Source organism: Zootermopsis nevadensis, unplaced genomic scaffold, assembly GCF_977971745.1.
Source record: "Zootermopsis nevadensis isolate Lab colony 2312 unplaced genomic scaffold, Znev_1.0 Znev_ptg000008l, whole genome shotgun sequence".
Lineage (NCBI taxonomy): Eukaryota > Metazoa > Arthropoda > Insecta > Blattodea > Termopsidae > Zootermopsis > Zootermopsis nevadensis.
In genome coordinates, this window is record NW_028259140.1 from 14,699,035 (window position 1) to 14,719,657 (window position 20,623).

At 40.8% G+C, this 20,623-nt stretch overlaps 1 protein-coding gene across 1 annotated transcript; it reads right to left on the reverse strand.

Annotated features, from left to right (window-relative positions):
* Positions 1-300: 300 nt before the first annotated feature.
* On the reverse strand, positions 301-20,259 carry LOC147874491 (kelch-like protein 10). Its single transcript, XM_087345236.1, has 11 exons — positions 19,990-20,259; positions 19,305-19,714; positions 14,640-14,827; positions 11,996-12,247; positions 10,433-10,712; positions 8,170-8,406; positions 6,778-6,947; positions 6,292-6,461; positions 5,271-5,429; positions 4,135-4,327; positions 301-2,761 (listed from the first exon to the last, which is right to left on the reverse strand). Exons 2-11 carry the CDS (start codon positions 19,329-19,331, stop codon positions 2,563-2,565), a joined length of 1,875 nt encoding a protein of 624 aa, XP_087201362.1. The 5' UTR covers positions 19,332-19,714; positions 19,990-20,259; the 3' UTR covers positions 301-2,562.
* Positions 20,260-20,623: the final 364 nt, after the last annotated feature.

Here is a 20,623-nt window from a genome sequence, read left to right on the forward strand (position 1 = left end):
GTGAAGTCTTCTTTCAGGCCCGGCTTATGATCTGTTAAGCTGATTCTGTATTTGAGTTTATCTCGGAGACATGCCACGAGTTCCCCGTTTGATTAGAGCTGTCACATTTTTCTATTAATCTGTCTGTACCTTAACTAAATTTAAGTTCCTAGTTTTGTGTATTTTGTGGTAATATTTTGTGCTTATCATTAAAATACTTAAAAGTACCTTACAAAATACCGTGAATAAATAAATACATCTGTTAACTGAAAGCATCGCCTGTTTCTTCACAGCATTTGAAGAGGTTGTGAAACCGTTCCCTTCTTCTTTGTAGATTGTTGCCAAGGTGGGATTGGGTTCGATGAAGGGATTTATGGACTCTTTTCCTGGGTTCACGGGGTTTAATTAAAGATCCCTCAGCTGAGGCTTTAGTTATTTATTTTCAGGTGATTGCTGATTTAAATTCTCCGCGCGATATTGGTCAAAGTTAATGTAATACACCGATGAGTCCGTGATACCGTTTCAACTTGCAACTACTGACAACTGCCGACTCCTCTCAAAAGAAGTCTGCGTCTCAAATATATTAATTTCTCCCACTTATTCCGAAATCTGAGATTTTGTAACATCATTGGTTCGACTTCCCGCTTAGTTTTGTGATTGGTGAAATATTTTAAATTTAAGTTTGATTGGTCGGTTCGATACCCGAGCTCAACTCTTGACAGTTTACATCGCGTGGTAACGCTAGGCCACTTATGCCTACTTTTGCATAAACCCAATTAATAGGGGTCCGACCTCCTAGGGGTTAAATCCTACAATGGCCAGTTGAAAGAAGTTTCGAACTTCTTGGATGTGGATTTTTGGAAAGGACAGATGACAGTGACCCTTCGCGACATGTGCGGGAGTGAATGCATTGAAAACGGAAACATTGCTTCATCCTTGATGGGTGGTCGTGGTCCGAGCTCGACCTCATGGCTAGACGATTACAGTTGGTTCTTCCTCAGGCACATGGCACAATTACGCGGTATATTGGAGCAACTCAGCCAAATGTAATTTTGTATTTTTTTAAAAATATGACACGTAGGTCAGAAATCAATACAAAATTCACAGTCTGTTGCCTTCATAATGACGTTTCTCTAAACGATGTTCATGAAGCAAGAACATTTAATCATGACGGTTTCGTAACTCGAAACATGTCGCCACAAGTGGATTCATTTAATACAAGACGTAAAGAGAAACTGTTATGTGTTAATGAATGGTAATATTTTAGACAAAATTAAACGTCTTTAAAATAATTAATTTCAATAAGACTTCTTGAGCAGAAAATAACGAGGAGAAATAATTTTTCCTTCTTTGCTGCAAACAATATTTCTCTTTATTTGATTTTCTGTAGCTCCTACACCAATTCCTAATTTTCTACATTATTTTCGTAAGGAAAGTAATTAAAATTAATGTGGTCGTCGTGGTTGTAATCAACTGCAAACTACTGATTTTCCTGTGCCAGTCCAGGTTCGTAGTTCGAAGCCCGAACGGGTTGAAAGTTAAGATGAAAAGGGTAAACCAGGCTTTGGCTTATTAATCCGGTTTATACAAACGAAGGAGGCGCGAAGAGATTATATTTTGAACGCCTTACGTCATCCAAATGTGATTGATTTTATGAATTTTGGCTTTGACAATTTGTTGGATTGGAAGAGAGTGGCGACAATCAGTCGCTTGAACGTCTTTCCTCGAGACCTTCCGTGACAGTCACAAAGCTTTCGCCTCGTAAAAGTTGTTTACAAGGCGAAAACTTAAGCCTTTCCAGATATAGAATGTCGTTTGCCCTAGAACAGTCTCCTCACTGCGATTGGGACCAATGAAATTCGAATATGGGACGAATCGGATCGCCGCATTCAATTCAAAATTTAAGAACAGTTACTGTGATAGCGCGCTTGTGTTGTGTTGTACTTCAAGTCGTACATAAACAGCCGATTCATTGCAATGCCTGAATATCAACAAAATTGTGTCTCAATTCGTGATTAAATTGAGTGATTTCAACAGCAACTGTGTCTTCAAGAATTACACCAGCTCAGCGACTTCGCTGCCCTCCCGCGAGCGCCGCTCCAATTAAGGCCTCTCCGTGTATTCCTTGAGAGTCGGAGATATTCGCCCACCGACTGACCCTATGTCAAGGTAAAGTAAAGTAAAGTAAAGTTTGTCCCACTATACGCCATGTAGGCGTTTGGGGGAGAGGAGGTATAGCTCCTCTCTTCCTTGACCTCGGCACTAGATGGGGTGAGTGGTCAGCATCACGCATCGGCCGGCTTTACCCCCGGGAAAGGATCCCGGTACCCATTGTAGAGGAGGCTGGGTGGGCCCCAGATCCGGTCTGGACGCAAAGGCTAGAGGAAAAATCCTCTGCCCCCGTCGGGTATCGAACCCCGGTCGCCCAGTCCGTAGCCAGTCACTATACTGACTGAGCCGGATCCGCGCACCGAAGTAACAAACGTCTTAACCGCACCAGCGCCGGCCTAGCTACTGGGTTTGAACCCGGGGCTACATCAGCGGAAGGACGAGTGTGTGTGGATGGACGGTTATTTTCCAAATCTAACATTCTTTTACGTTTCGCCTCTTTCTTTTTAGAGTTTCTTCTTCTTCTTCTTCTACGTTTCTTCTCCTTTTCTTGCATTTCTCCTCCATGAATTTGTCTCTGTGTTTGTAGGCGTAATCGCTTGCATTCGGTAGGTTCTCGATGACACAAGTCGACATCTCGTTTCTACAAATATTCATGTCTGCCGCCTGGTACCTACAATTTGAATATTAAAAGTGAAATCAAACCCTTTTTCATCGTCCATTAGTATAATCTACACTCAAGACAATTTTCACCACATTTCTCTGACAAAATTACAGAAAATATGTATGGAGTTCTAAAATATCAGAGATTTCAATGTAGGAATAAGAATAAAAGAATTATCTTTGGGAGTCGTAAAATGTGTTGACCTAAAAATATCCATGTCTGATGGATTGGCTCTGCCTTTGGGTTTAATGGGAAACTGCTTGAAGCTGAGGGCACAGCTTCCACCGAAATGTCGTTGCTTGTATTTTGTTTCCAGAAAACCTTAACAAAAGATCCCCCAATCGGAATTCAATGCACGATTGCCACACAATATTTCAGAACAGTTCACACGTGTTCTTTCTTTCACTCATGCACATAAAACCCCGGCCAACGTCCTGTTATAACGTAAAACATTTTATTACATCGAAGTGGAGGGAGAGGTTATGACTATTTTAAAAGGCTGTGAAATGACTTGTGTTCTGCGCTAACTACGTTTGGTACACTTCATTAAGCCACTGACTTCGGTCAGAATAATAAATTTAATCACACGCTTTCTTTGGAGATAAACACGTCTTGTTTGAGACATGCGTCAATGACAATATTTCCCTCTTTCAGGAATATGTTTAAAAAAAAATTTGTCCCACCAAAAGTAGTTCTGGAGAGGTTCTGCTACACGTAAGACAGACACAAACCAAAATTAAATGAATTTCCGTGGGATTTATGGCTCTTGCACAAACAAATATGAAGAAATTTGTATTCTGAGATGTTTTTGGAGCTGCTTACTCACTCCGTCAACGGATGGCAGGAGACTGCGTGGTCAAACACGCCAAGGAACAGCCATTTTGAAATAAACTTCCATCAGAAAAGGGGACATGGGATGGATAGGCATCGTTAAACCAGAAACTGGCCTAACACTTTGATGAAAGCCGAACACTATGGTGATGCTGATGTGCTGAACGCCAGACACTTCCTGCCCGAGAGAGTGCCACTGATCAAAGACACTTGGTCAAAGAGCTTCTTATTGATGCAGTCACAGCTTACGTCTGATTAGCATTCCTAGTCATTAGCCCTCTGATTTAACCAATCAGCTTGACCGCAACGTCGCCCCGACTCCTTTCATTCTACACCCTTAACCTTCCATTTTTCGCGCGCTTATTCGAGGCTCTGAGTAAGCAGTAAGAACCTCTGAAACGTCGGTCACTATAAGGTGCTGCATCCTCAAGATCGCGGATACATTGACCGGAAATAATTCACTTTCTAGAGCTTTTCGAAAATTACAGTTTGTGATTATACAGCCCTGAACAACCAAACAAAGAATCAAACAAACAAACAATCAAACAAACCATTGATTTTCCTTGCCATCGAAATATGCGACCCACTCGTTATAACATCCACCGATTACGAAGATCGTGTCGTCCATCACTTCTGCGTTTAATTGATATTCATAGAAGTTCATGGCAGGGATCTCGGTCCACGTGTCTTCTGCAGGGTCGTACTTTTCGGTACTGAGATCGGATGATGTCTTGTTGCGTCCTCCTGCACACACACACATTCCGTAAAAGGTCACAGGATATAAAGAAGCTGCCAAAGGGAACTTTTTCTAACCCCACTCAGCGGGGCCCTTCTTGATATTTATTACTCTATCACCTGGCCACGAAATGTTTAGCCTTTATGAAGCCACAAGATTCATTACCTTATTCACAAAAGTCGGTATTTGACCTCATCTTACATATTCTAAATCCTTAAAAACATTTTAATAGTATCCTTCCTTTTACGCCAATGTGTCACAAGTGATATCTTCTCTTCAAGATTACCAATTACAAATTTCTAGATGTTTGTATTTCCCGAAACTTCAATTCTTCTTACAAACGGATTTACGCTCTTAAAATTGTTAATTCCGTAAACGGAACGAATGAATTAAATACAACAAACAAAATTCATTCCCTCTTGCATTGTCAGCTTTAGTACCAGGAACAGCTACAATTTTATTTTCGTACTTGTAGCATCAGGAAATTGCGCCTGACATCTGTTGTCTACTTCATGAAACTGCGTGAGAAAGTAGCCTTAAATATCAACACAAGATGGCGTTACACAAACAAGTGACGAATATGAAAGACTGCGAAGGGACTGCTTTAAACCACCGGTTTTTTGGAGATAACAGAATGGCAAACTGAAATTTCCTTGCTACAAGAACGAAATATTTACCTTTAAACCTGGGACTCTGTCAAAAATGGGGCATACGTTACTTTGGATACCACAAGAGATTATACAATGTTAGTTAGTTAGTTAAGTGTTCTTTGTGGAGAATGCAATCGAAATCACGAATCGGGGTTATAATTACTTACAAACTCCGTAATGACAGAAGAAAAATTCTGTTCATAAAATCTCAGTCACTCTAAAAAACCAGGAAAACATTTCACAATAACAAGTTCTGTAAAAAGGATAGAGGAGCATCAATCAGGATGTCCAGAGTTCTCACCCAGGGCGTACAGACAGCCGTGGAACGCGACGCAAGTAAAATAGTCACGTCGAGAAAGCATTGGTGCGACGAACGTCCATCGGTTGTTGTCCGGGTCATAAACTTCCACCGAGTTTAGATAATTCATACCATCATATCCACCAGCGACGTAAATTTTGTCTGCAAAAACAAATTAGCCATATGACACGAACTGTACTCACATTTGATGTAGGCAGAGGCGTTAAAACTGGTCCATACAGAGCACAGACATGGGACAATCCCTACTTAAATTTGAAAATCTATTAAGTCCCCCTTGGAGTCACAGAAACTGCACAGACACTGCCGTCTCTGTTCATCTGTTTCTTTGTTTCGAAAGCAGACCATCGGTGTGTCGGAGGAAAATTGTTTAAATCATAAAATTTAATACAAACAACATAAAGTGCTTAAATGCATAATGGAAATCTTCTGTGAAAGAGTTTTATTAAATTTGGTACCAGAGATGTACGGTACGAGCATCTAAAATGTGCTCTACATTTATAATACAATGCGCTATTTACGTGAGATTATTAACTGTCTCAAAAACATATTACATCCGTATTATTTGAGAGCCATTTTGATAGTTTGAGGGTTGTTTGCATTCACTCCGAGTGCACACTAAAAAGGCAGAAGACGACGCACAGGGACAGCTTACGAGAGCAGAAGAAACCATCACGCACTCAGAACTTCAAGCTGTTGCAGTCTGTGAAATAACGAAGTACGTAGCACGGATAAAAGAAGAGATAATAAAAGAATATGGGACGATGGAGTGAGGGAAACAACGATCAAGAGCGAGGAGGAATGCCTTGATGATGAAGGCATAAGGTTCGTCTGAAACGTCGGCGGAAGCCAAACGACAGCCATCTTCGTACTCCCCGCCGTTAGAAACCTCTAATCCCGCGATTCCTTCAACCAATCTCGCGTTGTCACACGCGGACAGACAGACAGACAGACGCCTCGCCTTCTCAATTAATTCACAAATTTCTGTTTCACAGGATTTACGTACCATTCAGTGCAGCCGCTCTTGCATAGTGTCGCTCTGTGTTCATGGGAGCGATTACTGACCACTGGTCCGTCTCGCAGTCGTATCTTTCAGCCGTTCTGTGATATACATTACCAGAGAAACCGCCGATGGCGTACACTGCACCTCGCAGAAATGCCACACTTAAACCCCATCTGAAACGATAAAAGTACACGCTCTGCTATGCTCATTTATTTCTGATGGAGATTCATTTCCTCTCGCTGAACGCAATTGTTCGCTCGTCATTGTTAAATCATAATTCAAATGAATTAACAAGCAAATCGCATTCTTAAAACAAAAGTTGTCGCAAAATCCTCCTACCTATTCATACTTTAAACGATGCTCCTGAATGTGAGTGGTAAAATTTTACATCCAATGCCCAGATTTATATCTTGACTAAGAGAGCGACTATCAGCTTTTGAAGAAGGAATCTGTTCCAAGGAGTTCCTTAGTTACCGATCTGCAACTTACCTTCGGGCATTCATAGGCGCCACCTCGCGGCATGTCTTCGTAACAGCGTTGAAGCAGAAACATGAGCCTAATGAATACCAGCCGGCAAAACCACCGATGACGTAAATGTCGAATCCGACCACTGCCGTGCCATGGCTGGCTCGCGGACTAATCCAGTCGACCCCCTCCACCTGCACAGGAAGGATAGGTTAAGTTCTTATGTTTCTTTGGGTCATTCGCTCTACTGAAGTGAAGTCCTTACATTAGAGTCCAAGCGACCAACCACCGGAGCAGAGGTGCATCCCCAACAGTGGACTGAAATTGCTACTCCGTGGAGGGAGGCACTCGACAAAGACCGTGAGAAATTAACTTGGAGCGAAGGTGGAAACAGGAAGACCCGAAGAGAAGCTCTCGTTAAGTTCGACAGGCAAACGTAGAATTAATTTCTGATCAACAGCTGACATTTCAGGTTCGTGCGATGGCAAAGACAGATGTTGGTGTTTTGGGTTTTATCGACGCAAAGCTGGAGGCAGTATGTCCCCCACCCCACCCCAGGCGTTACCCCGCAGATCGCCGACATCGACACTGATCAGTGCGTCATTCATTACGTTGAAATCCACTGACGATTAACGATGACTAAAATCAGCAGACAGGTTGCCATGACAGGTGAAGTAGGACGCTTATTGTAAGCGGTATTTAAGGAAAACTTCACATCCATCGTCGATTCCTATTAGAAATTACATTGTACACGAGACTTAGCACGTGTGTAATTTATTTATTTATTCTTTTGACGTAAATACCTCTATGAGGAAGGGTCATTCGGCAAGAAATTGTTACGAAAAAGTGTTACGAAAAAAGGGAAACGAAAAAGTGAAACTTCTTTCTATGTTACCTAGGAAACCTCATCTCTTTACTCAGCATTGTTGTTTCCTAGGAAACGTCATCTGTTTACTCGGTTTTGTTGTTACCTATAAAACATTACATTACATTACCTTACATTACTTTACATTACATTACATTCATCTACCACAGACCCATCTTAAGCGTAACTAATTCAAGTTAAATAAGCAAAGTCTTAATCAAACTTATCTCAATTGTAAAGAGAGGTATAAAGGAGATATTTAGAATAAAGCCAATATATAAACTTCCTTTCCGTAAAGACGTATTTTCGTCAAATTCTCCGGAACCTTGGTTCCACTGTCACTTTTTAATTCATGTCTTTGAAGCTTTTCTTAAAAAAGTGTTCAGTGCAATGGAAATAAACGAACACGAAATAAAGAGGCTAAGAGCTGCTTGTAATTAAGCTTAAATAAACGATTACTTAGTAAAAATAAACAAAAAGGAGGAAAAGTAGTTTTTCTTGGAGGCGTCATTTAACAAGGCACAGTAAGAGTAGAAAGGAGTGCAACTCACCACAGTCCACCGGTCTGCTCGTGCGTCGTACGCTTCGATCACATCTGACGGCTCTCCGTCGCAACGCCCACCAACAGCAAACAGAATGTCCTGTGGGATACGCGGGTAGGCAATCCTTGGTGTCACGAAGTCCGGTTGTATCTTCTTCAAATTTTTCACGTCGTCCAGGAATGTGAGCGTCTCCGAGATCACGGGTCTACACGCCTCATTGTCCGACACGTACGGGTGGTTTGATACCTGTTTAACAGTTCAATGTGGACCTTATGAACATTTAGGAAGGGATTCTATGTTCCATTGTAGAGGAGACAAGAAATTCACACATAATTTGGTTGGGAACTCACCGAAATAAACTATGCTATATACAGAAAATATGTTTTTGACGTAAATACATCTATATTTTAGGGTCAGTGTCATTCGGCAAAAATGTGTTACGAAAAAGTGTTAGGAAAAAGGGAAATGGAAAAGTGTAACTTCATTGTTATGTTTCTTAGAAACGTCATCTGTTTACTTAGCATTATTACCTATCAAACATTACATTACCTTACCTTACATTACATTACCTTACCTTACCTTAACTTACCTTACCTTATATTACTTTACATTACATTCAGCTAACACAGTCCCGTTTTAATCGTAACTAATTGAAGTTGAATAAGAAATGTCTTACTCAAAACTTAATCAGTTGTAAAGCATGTATAAAGGAAATATCTAGAATAAAGCCAATATATAAACTTCCTTTCCGTATAGACGTATTTACGTCAAATTCTTCGGAACCGTGGTTTCATTAACAACTTTTTTGGTTTATGTAACGACGGTCTTAACAAATGCACAGGTTGTGGAGAGAAGCGAAATCAAAGTTAAATCGATCTTAGAGAAAAATATTCAAATGTGTTTCAACCGAAAGGTAAATACTTCATTAAGAGTTACATTTTGTGTTACATTTAAAAATTAATTTATTTCTCGTCTCTCCCGTGCGAGTTGCACGCTGCGATCACAACAATCTTTTTGATTCGATAACTTTAATCAATTGTCAAAATTACGTAGCATCGAAAGGAAATTATGACAATTAGTTGCTTCGAGATTCAAGTGAGGCAACCTTCTGCATGTTGATGGTTGGGTGGAAGGCCCGTCAACAGAGCAGCGTGTGATTATGGGCTAAATGTCTATTAAGAGCCATTGCATGTTTCGACCTTAATTGGTCATCATCAGGTTGTTCTCTTTAAGTGTTCGAAACTAGTAGATACGAATGCTAAACTGTAAAGACACTTGAAGCAGTTAACATTTTCATGAATCCGTGCATTTGTTTCACAAATATTCGTAAGGGCTGAAATCACAGGGCATTTGACCTAGGACAGAAATATTTTTTCTCTAGGGTTAAAGCACGTGCTGAAATGGAAGAAAGTATATCATAAGTTGTGTGGCTGTTTCGTGAGATGACGGTTAAAATCTTTGAATGTTAAAGTCGTCTATGAGTTTGAAGCCCCTGGGGTAATTTACTCTTGGAAGTAGAACGAAGCCTTCTTGCTGGACTGTTCGGATATCTGTTGTCCCTATGTGGTCAATCAGCTGAAGATTATCATGCTAAGTGTTCATCGTCGGAGATACGTGAAATTGTTATAGCAGCTAAGACACGCTTCTTATGGCAGTAGGATCTTTGGTTAAGTCGAACGCTGCGCCGGATGACGTGATTTACCTGTTGGAGTATTTTCCTATTCAATCTGAGTGGACGATTGAATGTGGTTAACGGTGGAATGCCGTAGTTGAACTTATCTTAATTAACGCTGAGACTGTAATAAAAGTTTGTAGCGCAGACGATGAATAAAAGACGATTATTAACTCTACACACATATCTGCATAAAATGACGAATCGAGTATTTGTTTGCGAGTGTGTTACCAACGGCATTCCACAGGTAGTTATTGTAACCATGGAAACTAAGGCAATCTGTGGATTTCTTACGCAGGAACGTTTGCGCGAAATAAGGCATTTAAATCATTGTATAATTTTCACGTTATTATTGTAAGATCTAAAACAGAATTGGAATATGTCAACAGATTCTGTTAAAACTTGTTAGTATTAAATCTAATGAGCATCCGTCTAGACGTTTTGGAGCTGAAACTGCGGACAGACAGACAGACGGTCTTACACGTGACGAAGAAAAAGGCTCCTGATTTGCATTAATTAGTTACGAACACATGTGAATATGGAATTTAAAATGTGGGCTTTACTTCCCATGAGCATCCACGATTTCAGGGGCATACTGACCACCTCCTTGAAAAACTTTGCATCAAGTCGTCCAAGTCTGACGCCCTTCAAAAAGCCCGCGATGTGACCTTTCCTGTTGTCCGGGTCGTGGTTGATCCACCGCAGAATGCACTCCCACACAACTTTCTCGTCCCTCACGTTTAGTTCCCCGGCCTCGATTATCGCTTGCAGCTCCTCTACAGGCAGTTCCAGCAGTTCTTTGCTCTGCTGAGACAGTTCCACGAAGTGGCGCAGAACGAAGCGACGAGCACGAGTCTCAAGGACGGCGAGGGAGTGAAACCTGCGACAGGGAAGGTAACGTTGACACAATTAAACACTACAGCAAGAACTGGATTCTCAAGCATTTGCACACCACAGTATTTCGCCTGCAGTTTCTACCTTAGCCCTTTGAAGCCCGAATGAACGAGACTGAGAGCAGACTAGTGGAGAGACAACGATGGTGGTAGCTCCGTTTAACCGGGACAAAATAGAAAGTTTTCGGCTCTGAAGGTACCCAGGCAATGCCCGCTGGTCCTCGCGATAAGGTTATAGGTTAAAACAAGAGCATTGCGTACGCAAGTGAAGCAGGCAGTGAGATGAGGAGTGTAGAATTTTGAATTCTGGCCTTAACTTTGGCGAAACGACGTTTTGGTAACTGCGTGTGTTTATTCCGTGAAACCTCGTGTAACCGGACTAATTGGGGGAAACCACGGGTCGAATGAGCGGGGTAAAGGGGAACGTCGTCATGGAATTGAACAAATAAGTAGAGACTCAATACAGATTTTCCTCGGCGACGGATGATGCGGGCGTGTCGAACGCACAAGCCGACGGCTAAAGTCACTCGTGAGTGCAACTCGAGGGAGTCCCTGTTTTAAAATAGTGAATTTATCAGTAATTCTCTCCATCGCATGAACTGGAGGTTCTGGTGTGATTCTGCCGATGTCAGTTGATTTGCTTGCTATGTTGTTCTGAACAAGGAGGAGTAAGGGTTCATCATCTACGGGAACCAGCGGGTTGTTTCTTGTCTTTGCCCGATATTAATCATTTCTCTAAATGTCTAGAAGTGTTCATAATAATCATGAAAATCTGGGGTGAGGTTATATCAATGAACTGTACCGCGTGGACATCACTTTAAATAATTTCGCCGGTGGAATCCAATCGCAAAGAATCTGGTTGAAATGCGGGAATCGGATAATCGAGGCTCGGTTAACAGAGGTTTTCCCGTATGCAGAAATTTGTGGGGCTGAATGTTGATTTTGATATTGGGAGGATTATGTATGAAGGAACAAATTTCGCAGAGAAAGAAAGAAACAAAGAAAGAAGAATAGGAATTCGAGTGGATTTGATTATGACTCTGCAATAGATCGCGATTAACGTTCTATATGGTGAAATTATTCATCTGCTTGTCATAATGACGCTCAAAACATACGCAGTTAAATCAGACCTGCCCCGACCTACAACGCTCAGTCCTCAGTCAGAGTCTATAATCTCCGACCCGGCACTCGGCTGCTCTCTTGAGTAAAACTATTTCGCTCCAGCAATGAAAGCTGGCGAAACAGCAAATGACAAATGAACATCAATTACCTTGCGAACTGCTGGATGCTGATACACTTGTCGACGTTTATCTCGTCCTTGAGGAAGTCGCAGCACAGTTTAGAAACGTCCGTAATACACAAGGATTCAGCCGTCTCGAGCAGCTGACGCGCGTTGTCGGAGCGGATGTCCACCTCGCGAAAATAAACATAATCCAGTATCTGGGTCATCATGTCTGAGCTGACTCCGTGGAGGAGAACATTAGTCTCCTCACTGGTGTGGAGTGTTGTCGTGAAGAGAATCCTGAAACGTCGATTTGGAGAAACGGCGAGCAGAAAATTACAAGTCATGCGCATAAACTTTAAGTTTGTATGACTCATGTAGCCAAATAAAAGTATTATTTTGTCAACGTGGTGGATGAATTTTTCTTACCTGAAGACTTCAAAAATTCCCAGAATGAGTCCGAATGGGATCAGATTAACTGCGAGTGGGTGAAGTGCTTGAGTAGTCTTACCAGAATTTATCTTACAAATCGGAAAGCAAGCAGCGAGCATTTGTACTATAGAATGTCACCTCGTCTCTTACTTACCCTTGACTCCTTCAAGAGAAATCTGAGGTTATAACAATTATTACAGAAATTATAAAGCCAAACAATATTTCAATATACATCGGGTGCTGTACATTGCACTGATTGATCAGATTGTGATATGAAATCTATTTGCTCTGTCAAAAAAATTTCCCGACAATAAATAACTTAAAACAAAAGCCGATGTTTCCACGCGGATTATAAAAAGTCATCACCAACCAAGTAACATTTCCCTATTACTAATTAAGGGATTTGCAGAGCAAGACAAACGGAAATATTTGATTGTCGGAAAACTGAAAGAGGGGCACAGCTCTTAACAAGACGTGAGATACGTCTCTTGGAAAAAAGAAAAAATGGCTCACCCTTATAATTCATTTTTAATTTCGAGAATCCAGGGCATTTTTATTTTAAAAAAAGCAGATTAAAGTATGCACAAATTCTCGAAAGATTCTCTCCTAACAATGATATATGTATTCATCGTCCTGATGACGGAGGCAGTATGACCACCGAAACGCTGGTTAACATCGACCAGACTACACAGCGCAACAACCCAGAAGACAGAAATCTTCATACTCATCGCCCTGATGATGGAGGCAGTATGACCTCTGAAACGTTGGTAAACATCGACCAGACTACACAGCGCAACAACCCAGAAGACAGAAATCTTCATATTAGTCGCCTGATGACGGAGGCAGTATGACCTCTGAAACGTTGGTTAACATCGACCAGACTACACAGCGCAACAACCCAGAAGACAGAAATCTTGATACTCATCGCCCTGATACGGAGGCAGTATGACCTCCGAAACGTTGGTTAACATCGACCAGACTACACAGCGCAACAACCCAGAAGACAAAAATCTTGATACTCATCGCCCTGATGACGGAGGCAGTATGACCTCTTAAACGTTGGTAAACATCGACCAGACTACACAGCGCAACAACCCAGAAGACAGAAATCTTCATACTCATCGCCCTGATGATGGAGGCAGTATGACCTCTGAAACGTTGGTAAACATCGACCAGACTACACAGCGCAACAACCCTGAAGACAGAAATATTCATACTCATCGCCCTGATGATGGAGGCAGTATGACCTCTGAAACGTTGGTAAACATCGACCAGACTACACAGCGCAACAACCCAGAAGACAGAAATCTTCATACTCTGATGATGGAGGCAGTATGACCTCTGAAACGTTGGTTAACATCGACCAGACTACACAGCGCAACAACCCAGAAGACAGAAATCTTCATACTCTGATGACGGAGGCAGTATGACCTCTGAAACTTTGGTTAACATCGACCAGACTACACAGCGCAACAACCCAGAAGACAGAAATCTTCATACTCATCGCCCTGATGAAGGAAGAAGTATGACCTCTGAAACGTTTGTTAACATCGACCAGGCTACACAGCGCAACAAACCTGAAGACAGAAATCTTCATACTAATCGCCCTGATGAAGGAGGAAGTATGACCTCTGAAACGTCGGTTCACATTGACCAGACTACACAGCGCAATAACCCAGAAAACAGAAATCTTCAGACTCACCGCTGTGAAAACATCAAGTCTTACATGTATTGCGAAGTTCCTTCTCACAGTTTATTATATTTAAGACAGCAGCTCTCAATGTTCCGGGCAGTACCAAATTTCTTCTGGACTTTGTCGGTCGTCTTTAAGTATTAAAACCAAGACGTTTTGGAAATGGATTGTTTCTATTTCTCCCTCCAGATCGAATGACTGTCACCTTAGTACAACTGCACTTAAAAATTAGTACAAAGAACCACCCATGTCTTCTGGGATGTTGCGTCGTGTTGTCTCGTAGTAATTATCTTACGTTTCAGACGTGCTTACTGCCTCTATCAAGGAAATAAAGCAGGAAGTACGTCTGAAATGCCACTCAGTTTCTACGGCGCAACGTCCAGAAGACAATAGTGTTCTTGGTCACCGCCGTGAGATTTCATGACAACGAACAAATAACAAAAGACAATCAGCCGTATAAAAATACAGGTTTCTGCAACGAAGGGGATAAAACATTTCACATACGAATTGACGTCTTTTGTGTCCTAATTTCACGTGTTAATCAACCACGTCAGTAAATGAACAAACCTGAAATATTCGCTGCGCATCGACAGAATCACTCTGTGGACTCGGAAGACGCCGCCGTCGTCCGACCTCAGCACCGCATCACACAAGAGGTTCTCCTCTCTCAGCTTATTCAGACTGAGCAATGCATTGGTGCACGTGAACCTGCCGCCGACATGAAAACAGCTGCGACTTTGGTTTGACTCCATCTCCTGAAAAACAGTCGATCGCTGTTACAGGTTTTTATTCATACTGACGCGTGTGCACATCAACTGAGAGTGACTGAGAGGAAACACGATACTGAGAAGAATATTTGGTCCTGCGAGAGATTTACTGACAAGGGAATGGCGAAAACTGCGTAATATGGAGCTTTATAGATCTCTTCACTAATTAATAAATTGTAGGCTGTCAGATCGAGGATGACGAGATGGGCGGGGCATGTAGAACACATGCAGAGACAAGAAGTGCAACTTTTTAATCGGAAGACCTGAAAAGAAAAGGTCACTTGAGAGTCCCATGCGTTGCTAGGATAATATTAAAAATGGATCTTAGAGGGTGGAGAATGAAGGTGTGGATTGTGTACATCTGTTTGTGAATGTGGCTTAGAGGCGGGGTCTTGTAAACACGGACATGAAACTTAAAGTTTCATAAAAGTCGAGATATTTGATTACCTGGGATACTGTTAGATTCTCAAGCAGGCCTTCTGCTCTATGGACTCAGTTTGTTTCTTTGTTGTAGAATACCTGTTGAGATTCAATACAAAATGACAAAGCTTTAAATGTGACTAATCTAACTAACTAACTAACTAACTAGACGGCTTACGGAATACGAAGTTTCTTCACCCAACCAACCAAAGCCCTCCATCAGACCCTACCCTGGGCCAACAAACTCCAGTCTCCTTCAACTCCTATCTCCCATAGATCCCGCCTGAAATTATCCTCCCATCTACGTCTAGGTCTACCCAGCGACCTTTTCTCCTCAGGCTTTCCAAAAATATCCGGTGCATACCTCTCACCCCATCCATGCACTCCACATGCCCCGCCCATCTCCCTCTTCTTGGCTTAATCACCCTGAAGGTGTGACTGATTTAGGCAATATTAAGTCATGCCGCGTGTTTGTCATTACTCGCATAATTTAAATCTTCTTATATGTAAACTACGTAGACATTACGTATAAAATATCAATGTAATCCATAAAGTCTTAGATGCTTCTGCTCTGGTGAACTGATTTTAAAAAATTACGAAAAGAATATGCCAGAGAAAATGCGTGACCTTTGATGCTGAACCAGGCAGTTAAGAAATAAATTTTGGAAAAAGAAGGTTACACCTTTTCATAAGCAAAAATTTTCGAGTTCTTCTCTGTCTGTAGAACTACAAATGCTTAAGAGGTTACATGACTAAGGACGTTCCTGTCTAAGTTACACGTTTATATAATCCACGAGTACAATACGTCATTTAAATTTATCAAATGAACGCGAGAATTACAGTTGGGAACAGTCACAAAAGCTCTAATTTGTTCTAACGCATGCGCAGATCAGGCCTAAATCACGCTACTCACACACTGAAATGTACAAGATATTCTGTGAAAAGTCGATTGGTACTCGGCTCGTCAAAGAATAGTCCACTTCCTTTACTGAACCAGAAGATTCTTCATCGTGTGCACAAAATCCCGCCACCGGGGTCTATCCTGAGCCAGTTGCATCCAGTTCGCTCCATCAAGTCCCATCTTCCTAAGATCCATGTTAATGTTATCCTCCCACCTACGCCGAGGTCTTCCCAGAGGTCTCCTCCCTTCAGGTCTTGTAAACACCCCTCCCCAGCCCACCACCTCTAACAACATCGGGTGAGGAACTCGTCATGCATTTTCTCTGTTATCTGTCCCACTCCCGATTTGGGTCCAAACATCTTTCTCAACACTCTGTTCTCAGAGACCCTCAGTCTATCTTCCTCCCTCAACGTGAAAGACCACGTTTTGCACCCATAAATTCTTTGCACTCAATAATAGCAAACATTCCCCGGATTTAATCTGCTGATGGAGAGAGAATCGTCGATAATTAGGCTTGTAAAACCGAAATTAAAATTATTCACGTATCCCTAAAACGCTTTAAAATGTCGATGTATCAAGAGACGTAAAGTGTTGGAATTATTGTTCAGAATGCAAACCCCACTTCTTAGCATTCATATATTTTTATTAAGATTCTGGGCTACGAAACTCATTATTATTCTTTTAAAATTGTAAAATATTAATTGCCTATTGAAATATTCTTTTATTATCAATGTTCCCGTGAACAAACAGAAGTCAATCTGATATTACTTGAAATTGTGTTAAAAAGAAGACAAGTCTAATTCTCTTACACGAGTTCACAAATGCAGATGAAAACATTAAATGTGATGAACAATATTAATAAATAGGAATCCCTTACCTCAAACTTTGTTCAATTGTAAGAGACCACGACGTCCACCCGCAATGACCAATTTAATCAAAATAAAATGGGAGAGTGTTGAGGGCAGTTTCACAGATTTCTTAATAATTCTTATATAAGATAAGAAATTGTGATATTCTGAAAAGATTTTAACAGCACAAAATTGTCTACTCTACGACGCACTTCTTCTACAACCGATTCACAGCTGAGCTCTTTCCGCAATAACGGAAGCGGATTGTTGCCGGCAATAATGAAACACAACAATGCAGAGTAAACAGCTGACGTAACAATTAGTTTCATAGGTAACATAACCATTGTTGTCGATCCATATTTACACATTGTTTGTATGGATCTACACATTTTCCGAATGACCCTACCGTATAGACGTATTTACGTCAATATTTACGTCAAAAGAAGACAAGCCTAATTCTCTTACACGAGTTCAGAAATGCAGACGAAAACATTAAATGTGATGAACAATAATAATAACAATAGGAATCCCTTACCTCAAACTTTGTTCAATTGTAAGAGACCACGATATCCACCGGCAATTATCAATTTAATCAAAACTAAATTGGAGTTTCACAGATTTCCTAATAATTCTTATATAAGATAAGTAATTGCGATATTCTAAAAGGATTTTACCAGCACAAAATTGTCTACTCTACGACGCACTTCTTCTACAAGCGATTCACAGCAAAGCTCTTTCCGCAATAACGAAAGCGGATTGTTGACGACAATAATGAATCACAACAATGCCGAGTAAACAGATGACGTAATAATTAGTTTCTTGGGTAAAGGAATGGAGTGCAATAAGGTTCATTCAGGCTATTACACTGCATGCATAAGAAACTAGAAAGAGCCTTATGGCATGCCGAACCAATATTATTGCAGTGAGCTACATAATAATACCGCTGGGGTTAATGTTTTCAGTACTGACAGTAAATATTTCCTTATTTCCTACCCTCCCCCTTCCACTGTGATCCCCTTCCTTAACATTAACTTCTGACGGACGTGGAACGAACAGATTCGTCCCGACTACCATGGTCTTTGAAAAGTCTTAACGTTAATACAGCAGATTCCGATTAATTGGGGTAGGCATTTATTTGGGACAAATCTTAAAATAACAAGCCTTTCTTTATTCTTTACGTGGAACTTCGCGTAATTGGGGCGGACGCTTAATATTTACCTATGAGCCCAACGGTGTTTGCAGTTATTTTTCCTTGGAAGGCAGAATTATTATTTAATAAGATTCAGTCTCAAAAGTGCGCCTTGATGACATATATACAGTTTGGCTCGTGAGACACGTCCCTATTTAAGAATAAAATCAAATAATCCGTTCCTAATAGGAAATTTATAATTTAGATTTTCAACTTGACAACACATACACGTCTGTCCAAATAACTGCACTTTATAATATATCTACACAACGACGTTTAGACTATTCAGACATCTGTAGGCTCAACTTAAATATTAATGATAGAGCATCAGAATATAACTGAGGATGAAGACAGTGTGTTCCTCTTACCTACAAGTTCACACAGCGTTGTAGCATAAAAGGCTTAATACGTTTACAGCGAATTTTAATATTTTGGGTTTAATTTTAGCAGAATCTCTGTAGAGTGCCTTGTGAGTTCGCTTTGTCCGTCTGTACGCGTATAAAAGTTAAAGAACGGCAGAATGAATTTTCGTGATATTTGGTACAGACGTTTTGCTATTGGAGGGAAGTCAAAATACATACATTTTAAAATTCTGTAACTAGTAAGACCAAAATAATTCGTTTTTTGTTTCAAAGAACCCGACGCCACAAAAATAATGTGACTAACTTAATGGAGCCAAGGCCGATTACATAATTTTGTGTTGCAGGGAAGCTGATACCGGTGGGACGTCGCTTTCTTGGTTCTACCCGACATGCTAGCTAGGTTTGTAGAAAATTTTGAAACATCGATCAACATTATTACTTTATTAAGTCAGCTGCTGATAGCAGAACGATGGAAAAAAGTCCACATAGTGAATAACTTTAAGTGTAATCCACCATCGTCACAACTTATCAGTAAACCAAACATATTCACCAAGACACGAACCCAGGAGTTTCCGGCTTTGACATCTTACGCCACGTAATACCTACGCCAAAACAATCAAATACGCGTGAATGTTGCTTCATCTGACCTTAAAATATGCTTCCGGATTACGTTCATGTTCAAACACAAAAGATCAAATGCGAACATAACACAGTATTAGTTAAACATAAGGTTTATTTTAGTTACCTCTCCTTGCTGATGTCTTCCTGCCATGAGACGACGGTGCAGAGAAGCAGCTGACAGCCGACCACTGTCCACCGTTGTATCGCGCGGAGTAATTTCGTATTCCAGAGCTGTACATCACGTCCTATAAATTTGGTCCTCCCACAGTGATTCATACACTTGCCCCATCTGACGGCCATATAAAATTTCCCTGTACACAATTCTTCCTTTCACATTTTCGTTTTGAGTTTTTCTACTTGTTCCTATTGCGTAATTTTGTAACATCTGTATATAAGATACTGATTCGTAGTGCGTCGGCAAAGAACAAGGTACAGCCAACATGTCTCAAAGACGCGTGTACCGACGTTCTGACTGCCACCTCTCGGCCCACGGCAGAAACACAATGGCGACGATAAACAAAAAATGTCTGCACACTGAAAAAGAGAGTCGGACAAAATAAGGTTAGAACACGCACACATCACCTTAATCAATGAAATACATTGGACAAGAGGCAGCTCTTTAGCAAACAGTACGTTTCAAATGGACGGTGTTGACTTTGCTTATACATTACAGACTGTTCAATGTGCTCTGTATATAATTTACAATGCAAAATGTCTCCAAACCTATTGATGTTATAAAGTCTTCACCAACTAAAATATGTTATTCTACACAACTTGTAAGTTCATAAATTATTTGTTCTTAGACATACCTTAGGTTACTGTTCCGTCTTTGCGCTGGTTCGTATTCTTTGACCATACAATTTTTGTTTGCTAATGACCCTTCTATCTCATAGTATCTGTTTCTCAGAATTTATAGTTTTAACAATAGTAATACAGACGTTGTGTAGTGATACAATCTAATTGACATAACCTTCCAAAAGCTCTGCCTTGAGAAATCAATAGTATTCACCACACGTTCTATTGTAACAGTAGACAGCCACACTGATTTGCAACGTGACCAGGTACCACTTAAAATCAATAGAGTGCACCACCATACAACATGGAAACGAGAGCGCATGGAACTAGGAGAACGGACGATATTCGGCGACTTTACTTATAGGCTGTATCAAACAATAAAATATATTAACATGAACGGTTAATAATACGAATAACAAATACATTACACCAAAAGTCTGTCGAAATATAATTAAAAGTTGATTAGACTTTAGCACTAATAAATTTCGTGACCAATAAACGCGCCACACACACACACACACAGTTTAATCAAAATGATCACGCATCCAAGTAACGTGTAACAGAAAGTTGGGTTTCTTGTCAGACCTGAACTCGGATACATATCAAATGGACTCCCAAACGATAGCATGGTACGAGGTGCGATCGGAA